This window comes from Puntigrus tetrazona, chromosome 7 (genome assembly GCF_018831695.1).
Source record: "Puntigrus tetrazona isolate hp1 chromosome 7, ASM1883169v1, whole genome shotgun sequence".
In the NCBI taxonomy this organism is placed as follows: Eukaryota; Metazoa; Chordata; class Actinopteri; order Cypriniformes; family Cyprinidae; genus Puntigrus; species Puntigrus tetrazona.
This window is the reverse complement of record NC_056705.1, coordinates 34761556-34773832: the sequence shown is the minus strand read 5'-3', so window position 1 is coordinate 34773832 and position 12277 is coordinate 34761556. Positions and strand designations below refer to the sequence as shown.

At 38.6% G+C, this 12277-nt stretch overlaps 1 protein-coding gene across 4 annotated transcripts in view; it reads left to right on the top strand.

Annotated features, from left to right (window-relative positions):
- The first annotated feature begins 983 nt into the window (after window positions 1-983).
- The window catches only part of pde5ab (phosphodiesterase 5A, cGMP-specific, b), a 29162-nt gene continuing 17868 nt past the window's right edge, over window positions 984-12277 (top strand). For 3 of the 4 annotated variants that reach the window (XM_043244605.1, XM_043244604.1, XM_043244603.1), the window contains exons 1-2: window positions 8719-8914; window positions 10686-11331. In XM_043244605.1, coding sequence (XP_043100540.1) covers window positions 8817-8914; window positions 10686-11331 — 744 coding nt within the window. In that variant the 5' untranslated portion in view covers window positions 8719-8816. Of the gene's footprint in view, window positions 1204-8718; window positions 8915-10685; window positions 11332-12277 lie in introns of those variants that run through there. The other variant, XM_043244606.1, reaches the window with a different exon arrangement.

Sequence of the window (12277 nt, the reverse complement as noted above, 5' to 3'; positions counted from 1 at the left end):
TTACAAATACATCTCTAAAGCAAACATTTGTATACTTCGCCATGATATTAATTCCTGGTTTGGTTTGTGGTTCTGGTGTCTGAGTGTCAGGTTTCAGAAATTGTATGACAAGTAAAGATATTGTTTGTAAGCATTTTTTTTTTTAAATAAATTGGTATTGTATAAATCTTACAGATTTAGTTACGTTTTCATATTACTAAAAATCTGGTACATTTCTGACTTATTCAGTTTTGTATTGTTTTTATGTAAAATTACTGAAAAGTGTGTGTAAACATGCAACTAAAAAAAATACAGTTTAGCTCACATTTTGCTCACTGTGTGAAGAGTTTTGAAAAAGTGACTTAAGTATTAAGAAATGGGTCCTTGTGGTTGTTAACCAAAAACACAGCGGAGTATGCCACATCAAGCCAGTGTAGATTATTTAACTATTCCAGAAACAAATGAATGTCAGTGTCCAAATAAGGTGGTGCCTCTTCATAATGAGAAGGCCTGCTAGATCTGCTGCTCTCTAGAGACCGTGGCCTATGTTTACCAGGGCTGTACTCCAGAGTCTAGTTACCTGGGTTTGTTAAACTCAGTGGTACAAGTAGTTCCCTCTTGGAGCCCAGTTGCTTCAAGCTCTTGAGAACAGTTAATGACCGGGTATGTTTTTGTGTCTCGGACAAGTGAACTTGAACCCTTTCCCTGCCGTATTTCACCTAAGTGTAATGGCGTAAGACAAACAGAGAGCCAAACACAGACCAAACTTGTTTAGCGATGCTTTTACATAAACATATTAAATCAATGTGAATTTCTCAAACACGGGCTGGAAACCTGCATGCGTGCAATGCACCTGAATGTGATCTTGCGTGCGATTGGTTATCTCACGGATATTTCAGAGTGGGATTCATAAAACAGAGCAAGAGAGAGAGAGAGAGAGAGAGAGAGAGAGAGAGAGAGAGAGAGAGAGAGAGAGAGAGAGAGAGAGAGAGAGAGGGCAGGCAAAGTTTCGTGGGTATAACAGCAAGGGAGTAATGTAATGTTCTGCAAGCTCTCTCCATCTACTCCAATCCCAAAAAAGGACATAAATAAAAGCTAGTCTGCTAGAAGCCTCTGTTAAAGAGGGAAAGTTTGAAGAGGAGAAAGAGGGAGAGCGAGGAAAAAGAAGAAGAAAAAAGGATACCGTTTTTATTGGAGACATTTTACCCGAGGATTCAACATGGGGTGAGTTGAAAATGTGAGATTGCGTACTAATCTGACTGTGACAGACGTAATTCATGTATATATTGTGGATCAAGTTAATGTGAGTAAAGGATCAGCATGGAGGAGGTCCTAGAACTGTGAGGTGATTGATATACCTTTTGACATCAGGATGTAGTGTGTTTGAGTGGGTGTGTGCTGTTACTCCCTTTTAGTTCACTAGGCCTTCTATAAAAGCTGTAGGTTACGTAACATCATAATAAAACAAATGTATAATTTATTCTGTTTATGACTTTCTTAGAATCATATGAAGGATATGAAAACCGTCAGGACTTTTTGTCAACACAACATATTTATGTTCTGTTGATTTACACTTACCGTATGTTGTGCCATATTCGTGCGGTTGGATATTCGGTGTTTGTCAAACGCAAAAGCTATTTTTGGACTGCCTTTTTTTGAAAAGCAAGCTTTTAGATAAGTTCAAAGCACAGATATGCAGCTTGCAAAACAAAACAAAACTACCCTGACATCACTTTTGAGGAACTGGGTCAATCATTTTAGTCAACATAAAACAGCTTTTCCCATTTACTGGTCTAGTTTGGAAACAAACATTCAATTACTATTTATTATAACCTATATTTATTATTTTTGAATGTGAATCCTACCAGGTGGGTGCATGTTTGACTTGTGATCTGCATTAGCTTTTGTTACATTCATACAGAAACCTTCCAAATGCTATGTGTGTCCTTAAAATTGTTTTAAATTTACCATGTGGACAAAACAGTTAAGAAAAAGATCATGCATATCCCAGATCCCATCAAAGGAAATCCAGTTTCCTCTCTTAGCATTTGGAGATCCCCTTGTGGTATGGTAGATGTTTAAGAATTTTCTTTATTCTTTTTTTTTTTTTTTTTTGGACTACTTGTATAAGTCACAAATTCCACAGGGGATAGAGCTGCAGAGCCAAGTTCTCATTGTGTTGATCTTAAATTTCCATTTCTAGGCAAGAGTTATTCCAAAGCCCTCTTACTAAAAATAACTCTGAAGGGATGAGCAAACACTTTGCTGATAGAAGTCAGAAAATGAATCTATCTATCTATCTATCTGAATATATGGTGGTACCAATACAGTGGACCTGATTGCATTTAAAAATAGGCCACAGGTTCAACATTATTTATTTTAATAACTCTTGCATTTTGAAGTTATGAATCTATTACAGTCCTTGAAAATAATGATCTGGAGAGGCTCTCTCTTTATCCACTCGCCAAACTCATTAACCACTTGATCAACTGTCTGGCGTGCGTTTTGTCTTACATTTTACTGCTTTGACTTAAATTCAAATTAATTGTTGCATAATTTTGAATACTTGAACCAATGGATTCTTGTACATTGCTATATCGCAAGTTTTTAAGATCACTTGAAGCAGGACATTCCACATGATAGAAAGTTGACGGGTTTATCTGCTTCTCGTATCAACTAAAGTAATAAAGCAAGAAACGGACACAGCTGTCACAGTGAATCTTCTCTTATCTCTCTTGCACACATCCTATCTAGAAGCGTACCCTGATTTGTCAACCAGGTGCGGACTTTGCAAATCCTACTTGTACCACAGTCTTATCATGTACCCTGACCTCAATATAACCTGGCATATTATGACTTTCACTTTCAATAATTTGGTTATATATTTTTTTTTGTAATATTTGTTTCTCTTTTACCTAGTTTGCTCAAATAGGATTTTTTCCATAGTTCTGTTCCCTTAAATTACTCGGTTAGTGTATTTCCAAACACAAAGATTAACATAACTCACAATCCAAGAGACAAAGCATACACACAACATATTCAAGACCAGAACGGATGAAGACTAAAGACCAGAATGCAACTTATATGGCAAAGGTAACTGAGGATAATTGACAAGACACACCTGAAAATAATGAAATGATCAACAGAACTAGGTCACGGGGAAAAAACACAGAGCACATGGGGAGTAAGAAACAAATGTCCAAAACTGTGACATTTGGCCCCCTCCCAGGAAAAAGACAAGTGTTGGACCAGGGACCAGCCATGACGAAGCCCCAGGGTGAAGTCAGCTAGAGCTGAAGACTCAGGTAACCGATGTGGAGACAGGTTCAGAAGACCGCGGTGGAGAAGGATGAAGATGGAGCCGGGGGAAGGGAGAAGCCTGACAGAGCCAAAGGGTACGGAGTGATGAGGCAAAGCCAGTGGAGTGAAGAAGAGATGGTCGACCACTGACCAATGTGGAGTCAGAGGGATGAGGGAGCCAATTTGGAGCTGATGGGTCGAAGGACCAAGGTGTCCAGGGCTCAAAGGCTGTGGGTGGAACAGAGTGCCCTGTTGGGTGAGTTGAGGGGCTCACAGGAACTAGCAGAGACAATCAGAACTGGCTAAATTTAGAGGAGGTGGGAGAGTGATACTGGGTAGGAGCACTGCAGAACAGAAGCTAGACGGAACCAGCAGAGACACAGAAGATTCAGGGTTAGGTTACACCTCTCCCCACCAGTTACTCAGGTCCATTATAACAATGTCCTTAAGTTGACCTAAATAGCTCCAAGAATCCCATTCTAGCTCACCCCTGACTCCACCAACCCTCCCCTAGACTATGTTGCCAGCAAGTGCACCTGGTCAGACTCCTCTACTGGCTTGATAGCTTAATATAATATAATACCTAGAGTTCCATTTAAGATGCTTTCTGAATTACTTTTTTTATTTACTAGGATCTTTTTCAAGGGGAAACACCCACATTTCTAAGAATTTTGTCAATAGGAGCAACTCTTAGCACTAAGATTTTTCATGAATACAGGCCCTGAACCCAATTTATACGGGCAAGGTAACCGAATATAATTGACAAGACAAATCTGAACATAAAGAACAAATCAACAGAACTAGGTCACAGAGAAAAAACACAGAGGGAATACACATGGGGAATATGAAATATTAACAAAAGTGAAAAACTGACAGTGTGTATTTGTGCGCTAAAGGCTAACACAACTTTGAAAAGAATATTACAGTTTTTTTCGACTGCTTACAGATATTTTCAGAACTTTACACACAAAGTACTGCAAACACAAAATGCAAACTGACTCACATCTCTTGCAAAATGAAGCACTGCATTCAAAATATCACAAACACACCTCAAAAGCAAAGAAACTGTATATATGTATAAGATTTAGTGTGTAAGCAGTTGAAAAAAAATCTGTAATTCTACTATTAGCCAATGACAAATAGACTTCTATTAAATTAGCCTATACAGTTTTGTTATGTGCTAGCCAGTCATTGATTGCACTTGTACAAACTTCACATCACAACATAAAAAAACAGCATGTAACAACTCTCATGGGGTTGTTGCCTTTGTTTGTGTGTGGAAAGAGACGTGACAAAATCTTGGACACTGCCTCAGGGAAATCAAGAGTGTTTTCACACGCTGAAATGAGCTCCTCTGTTCTTTCCATCAACAATTACTAGTGAATTAACAGCTTGCACAGAGTAATACCTGTACATCATTAGAGTGGAAAAAACAAAGTAGCCTCAACCTCCTTACATATCTGTTTCTATTCTGTCTGCATGTGTTTTGTTTTTTCGTGAAAACTTGTCAAGAAGTATCATTTGACGGTGGAAACTGGCATTAGAGATGCAGTAGATAAAGGACGCTGAAGGACAAAAACTAAGATATATTAAAGTAGTCCATTTAACCAAAGTTCTGTATTCCAAGTCCTCTGAAACCATGTCGTGTGGAAACAAATGTTGATGCCATTATTCACAAGACATTTAAATCAAATATATGTTGATATGTCACCAAGTATTGTAGGACAAAACATCATAAATATCAAACTTGACGTCTAGTTTGATATTTATGATTCGAGCGTGATTTGAGCATGTCTATAACAAATTTTCACACAAGGTTTTACACTTAGCAAATCCATTGAGGCAAAACCCATCAATCCATGAAATCTGCATTATGTTCAACATCAACCTATGACCGAAGTTTAAAAAATGGGGTTCACCTAGAGGTAACCAATAATACATACAGTGTGTTTGGAGCAACAAATGTGTTCCAGATGTACTTCTATTGTTAGCAAAGACCTACTTTTCACCCTGTTTTACAGCTGTTTAAACTGAAGAGAGAGTTATAATTCATAGCGATAATTGTCGATTTGACAATCATCAAGATGGATTGGATGTTTAATGTATTTCCAGACATAGCAGACAGAAAAATCTCAAAGGCATCTACTGTATGTTGTTCTCATGCTGTAATCCTGGTGTAGTGTGTCGTATACGTATATATGTTTTTAAATTGGTTATTAAAAGTATATATACTTAGTATTTTAATAAAGTATATGCTACACATTACGGTCTCTTTTAAAATAAACACTTTGTATTATTATTTTAAGTATTGTAGTGGAGTATGTACTAGACCACAATATCATTTCTTCTAAAAAAAAAACGTAAAGATATAACATCCGTTTTCACAACAACAAGCATCACTCATTTATATTTGCAATTCATTTTTAACATATGCATGCAATTGACTTCCAAACAGAAAGAGGTGTTTTATATTCTTGATGGTGCGCCAGCAAAAAGAGACATTCGCTCCAATTTCATTACAGATGTGCTCATTTATGCAGTGGTCATTTACATAATGTCTTTTTGAATGTTAATTGACCATGCAAATGTATTCCAGCGAAGTTAGCATAAGAGGTTTGCTTGACCGGTTTAACTGTTGCTAATTTAAGATGCTTTCTGCAACAGGCAGACCACATCTCAATTCGGCTCAGGCTCTCCTGACATCCTGTTATGTATCTCATAAAATAACCTGAATGTGAGGGTAAGCCCTCCCCCTTGCACGCTTTCCTTTGTGTTTATTCCAAATCTCGCTAGACCTTCGTGATGTTTACCAGGGATAGCTCTGTGGTTTGTCAAGCTCAGAAAGAAAGACTCAGCCCCCCGAAACCCTCTCCACTACCTCACGAAATATTTAACAATATTCAAGCAGAGCTCAGAACTGTTCGCTGGGGACGCTTTCTACTGCAGCAGATTTTCTCGCGAAATACCCCGCTTGTGACCCCTTCATAGTCCTAGAGGAGATGTGATATAAAGGAGAATTCTGTGCATGCTGGAGGTAACTATGCCTGCAGAGCATACCTAAGGTCTTGATGTGCATGCCATGGCATAAAAACTTGAAAACAGTGAACAGTGCATGTATTTATAATAAGAACTCTTAAAGGAATAGTTCACCCAAAACCATTTTCCCTCATGTTGTACTTTTTTGAGAAGTTCGTTGACTTCATGTATGTTGTATGTTAAAAAAAATGTTTAAAACTATTTTCAATATTTCTATTTTTGGGTAAACTATCCCTGTAGCCATAGGTTTATGAATCGTCGGTCACATGTATTGAATTGAAAGGAACTAGGTGCTACATTCAGCGTGCAAACTTTTAAAATAACTTTTGAGGGTCTGTGATTTTTAGATTTGAACATTCTGACAAAACATTTGAAGTTTTTGTAGTATCACAGAATATGTATGTGATACAGCTGACTGTTGCAGGCAGGAGTATATGCATCTTGGCTATGCTCGTATTAAAAAAAATGCATTTAAATACTTAAACTTCCACACCTTTTGTTTTGACTTCCTATGGGGACTTAAGAGTCAGGCCCCCCATAAATTGCACCCTGTTTGGTTAATTGATTAATTTTACTGCATATATACATAGCATATGTATTAAAATACGTAAAATCACTATCTGCTTCCTTTATGTTACTTGTATAAATATCATCAGGATATCATGAAAATTATTTAATTGATCAGTGAAAGGCGAACACTGTCAGGCAAAATAACTCTTTTAAAGGCATGCAAATTTTAGACAATACGTGTTTAACGGGATTTTTCAAGTTACGTCATTTCCTGCATCTAGTGGCACATTCATTTGTGTCTCTGCAGTAGGCCTGTTCCATTGTTTTGACCCCGGTTTCAACCCTATTCTCTCTGTCTCCATTAAACCTGCTGCTAATAAATGATTTTACTGCCATATTTGTCTTGTTGAGCGCTACATAGGACAAACTAAGCACTCCAAATTGTTTCCATCGAAGGACCGCATAGGACCTCTCTCCATCCAACGCTCTCCTCCATAGCACTGACTTTAGGGTTTACAATAGCGGCTGAGCTGTTTAATGTAGTGCATGGAATTATGTGAAGGAATAGAGTGTTGTTTGACTTATGACTGAAAGGCGAACCGAGTAGTTTAACTTAGAGTGACTTGAGTGACCGTGTCTGGACAGTGTCTCAGCCTTTCAGCCTGACTTTGTGTGGTTATGCATATATTAGTTGGGTACGCCATGACAAATGGTGCTTGGAGGTTGTGAAGGTTGCATGTGGTGCATGGGAGCCAAAGGAATCCCACCGTAAGCCTATAGCATGTCCCGACACGACTCCTAAGGTCCATCTTCTGTGGAAAGATAGTCGGGAGTGTCTGCCACCGATGAATGAAGAAAAAAAACAATATAAAAATGTTTTATTGAAACATTTTCCAATACCGTTCACTCTCACTGACATATAGTCTCTCCAGGGACTGTCATTAGCTCAGCCAGGCCACCGTGTATACAGTGGAATCACATTTGTACCCAAGAGAGCACATATGCCTTCAGTGGTATCTCTCTCTCTCCCAGGAGAGAAGGAGGCACCATCTGCTGGTAAGGTTACACCATTGAGTACAGAGATGGGGTAGTGCTTAGGGGTGGGTCAGGGCTGTTCGATATTAGGCAATAGGTTAGCAAAAAAAAGTTCAAAGGGACGAATGTCTGGTAAGGATTCGTAATTTTGTTGAGTTAATAAAATCAAATGGTTTGACTGTATATACCGCATGTCCGTTGAGTATATAGATATATAAACGGGCGTTAAATTTAAATGGGCGTCATTTATTTATTTCAGTTGATTTACGCTGTCTTTTAACTATCCGAGCTTATAAAATAGTTGAACGCATAACGATTTTAAACGATAACAATTAAATATTTGTAAATGTTGATTAAAAATGCTTTTAAATGTAGCTTGAAGCATGATTCGATTATTAATTGGCACGTCACGCCAGCTACCCATATGGCATGTTTGTGATATCGATTTACTTGATGAAGTGGTTGTGACAAGTTTATTTGGTAATATCAAATGGCAGTAAAACGTTTATATACGTTTCACATAAAAAAAAAAAAAAAGCGCCAAATGAGACCAAAAAAAAAGTGATACAGGCGACTAATTGCCTAATGTACCAAAATACCTACGACTGTTATTTTTCATAATCACCTAAATTGAGGTATTCTTCCGAATGGGTAACAAGCTTTTAAGAATTTAGTTTGAATTACACGAGAGATAGACTTTATTTTAATGTAAGGCGGCGTTAAGTGCGCGCGCGCGCGTGTGTATGTGTGTGTGTGAGAGGGAGAGAGAGAGAGAGAGAGAGAGAGAGAGAGAGAGAGAGAGAGAGAGAGAGAGAGAGAGAGAGAGAGAGAGAGAGAGAGAGAGAGAGAGCAGTCAGTGTAGACGCCGGTGGCTGGTTGTGGTGGAAGCGTGTTTGTGACTGAACATCAGAAGAGAGCAGGCGGATGATATCCACCGGCTGATCTGTGTAGGCGGAATGGAGGTCTATCCTCCTGAAAGTGAAAGGATGATGGAGGCTTGGCTTGACGACAACCTAGAGTTCGCACATTCTTATTTTGTACGCAAAGCTTCTCGGTAAGTTCAAGGCGCAGATTTGAGTTTAAAGCCATGCAGCCATGTAACGAGGCTCAGACTAAACCCGCTCGCTCCAGCTGCGCAACGCCCGCGCTTCACGTTCTCATCATCGCCAGATATCTGCCTTTAACTTTAGCTGTTTCACTTTTTTTTTTTTTTTTGTAAAGGAACGTGTAAAAATATACTGCATTTTGTCTCGTTCACTCCGATGTGAACATAACGTGAAACTCGTTTGTTAGGAATCAGTCATATATGAGGTTAGGTGTAGCAATTTCAAATCGTGTGGATGTTTTATTTTGACGTGCTGTATGCCCGACATCGACACCATCCGCTTCACGGAGATGTTAGACGCTACGGCAGCTATTATGGTGTAGCATAGCTGCTCATTGCTTAAACTGTTTAATCGCTAACTAGCAAAGACGTGAACTTTTATGTATTGATATATAGATTGATTTTGATGTTCTTTATGCAAACTTTCATAAGAAAACAACTATTTTGCAGTTCTGCAATTTATATGTATGGCTTGATTCATACAGAAGTGTAAGAGTTTTTTTGGGAGGAAATAGCAGATCCTACAAAAATATGAGAATCATAGAAATTCATACAAATTTGCCATACATATTGCCAAAGCACAAAAGTAGTTAAGAAATTCTACCAAACATTGCACCGTTCCTGGATGTGTGTAGCACCTACAGCTCTTCCCTCTGGGAATCCCAGATATTCATTCTATTTACATATTAATTATATTTAATTAATGTCTATTAATAATTATTTATTTATTTGATTATTTGACCTATTATATTTTACTCTAACATCTGGCCAGCTGTTTGTTTGGTGGTTTATTGCCGTTATTAACACTGAAAAACAACTCAAATCCTTACTATTAGATTGGCTGGGATAAATTAAGACTGCTTAGCATGAGGGACTTCAGATAAAGTTACTAGCTTTAGGAAGGGTTGGATGGTGTCTCTTCAAAGGGAATGTTATTTATTTAAAGTATTCTAGCCAAGGACAATTTAGGTCTGGTCCACTGAGACTATAATGGAGTTTGAACATTTCTTTAAAAAAAACATTTGTTATGCTACTTTCATTGTAGTGTTAGTTTAATAAAAGCCACTACATTAGTGTTGTTTTGACAGATTTAGAAATAATCTATGGCCAGATGTTATGATTATGGGATATGTTCTCTGATGTTTTCCATTTGAGCTGCTAAACTCAAAGTCCCATTCAGCTTTTTATGAAAACTTTGAGAACGTAACATAGAACCTTTGTAACAGTTCATTATATAGATAGATCCAGTCCAAGAAACTGCCCGTAAAACCTTGAAATAACTGAGGTGAACTGTAAAAATTCTTTAAATTGCTGTTTTATCTTGCTGGGTCAACTGTCTGGAGATGAGTTGAAACAGATTTTCCAGATGAGTAGCAGAGACAGAATAAGAGGAAGGCATATGGCAGCTCTAGAAATGCTCCCACTTTTTAATTATTTTGTTTGTTTGCTGTATGACATGCATGCGCATTAATTTGACCGGACTGAAAGGTATAAGAAAATATATGAGGGCGGATTTTAGCAGCTGAAGTTGTATGAGCGTTAGCTAGGAAATAGCTGCCTGGTTGCATTACCAAGACGATTACCTAAGTGAACTGACTTTGCGTCTAGGTATAATCAAATTGATCAAATCAGATTAGGCAATTACTTTGTATATGTAATTTTTTTTAGGTCAGGACACTGACGAGCTAATGTTTTTGGTTTCATTTCTTTCTTTCTTAAGGGAAATGGTCAACGCTTGGTTTGCTGAACGTGTCCACTCCATTCAGCCATCTAGGGAAGGATCTAAAGCTCCGCCAGAACCTTTATCGGCCCTCCATTCACTGGGTCCAACTGATGCACCATCTCCAAGTCCAGCTCCGTCCACCCCTACGCGAAAGATCTCTGCATCTGAGTTCGACAGGCCGCTTCGTCCCATTGTTGTGAAAGACGCCGAGGGTTCGCTTACTTTTCTTAGCGATACAGAAAGGGTGCAGATGCCACTTCCTCCTCCCCAGCGGCCTGGCTCAGGCAACGGGACAGACGAGGGCGGAGGTATTACGGACTCAAGAGTTCGTGAAAATGGGGACCGCTGTGCTCGTCTGTTGGAGCTTGTACGGGATGTTTCAAGTCACTTGGACCTTACTGCCCTGTGCCACAGGATCTTCTTACACACTCACGAGTTGATAGCTGCGGATCGCTATTCGTTGTTCTTGGTTGGAGAGGACAGTTCAAACAGGAAGTTCCTGGTTAGCCGGCTGTTTGATGTCGCAGAAGGATCCACTCTTGAGGAGGCTTCCAACAGTGGTATTCGCCTGGAATGGAACAAAGGAATTGTGGGATATGTGGCAGCCACTGGACAGCCTCTGAACATTAAGAATGCATATGAGGTAAGGCCCTGTCATTTCACCCACTGTTTTTCACTCAGACTATAAATGAGAATGCCTAAATTTGTCGGTAATTCAGATGTGAAATGAACGTTTCGAATACATCAAATTAAAATGAATTAAATAAGTAGAAATCATTGGTAGTTAAACGACGACAACTAAGACAAATTTGTGTTTCTTCCCTCATCACCCTCAGATCTTATAATAAATCTGTGAATAGCGAAAAGTTTGCATTTACCTGCTTATCTCAATGGTTAGACAATTTCTGTCTGCGGTTTTATTAAGGCATTCTCTTCTCATCTGCTTCCTCTGTGTTACCTTGTCACGTGCATAGGAAACACTTCGGTTTCAGAGACTAATAATGTCTTTCCTTAGAAACACAATTTGGGCTATATCTCTTAAGGCCTTTGATTAGATTTAAATGTTATGCAATTCAGTTGCTAACCAACAGTTTGTATAATGAAGGCAGGTATTTTTAGCTCTTTGTAATTTAGTTTAATTGTTTTTCTACAGAGAGGGAAAGGGAGGAAAAAGAGTTAAAGAGGAAGATAGTGAAAATAGGAAAATATAGGATGTGTCTTGAAACACAAAAATGAAGGTTAAGATAAACCTTTAACCGTATTTGGCATGAAGTGTAAGCGTTTATTGGTCTTGTGCGGCACTGTTTTATATGAACAATCAACCAGTAATCAAACAGTCATCATTTAAAACGTCAACATTATATATTCGCATATCAGAAAAGGGTCCAATTAAGAAAACTAGCTCTTCATGGTGCAGTTTAACGTCATCTGTCTTTAAAATATATTTGTTTATTTGAAATATTTTTGTGCCAGTAGTGGTGCGAAACAGAACTGCAGTTGCTCGGGTGTTATGGGACAAACCCCCCCCCCAACCCCCCAGATCTGCCATCTGTGCTCAGGGTCACAGTTGTTTCTGAGCCACAAGAAAC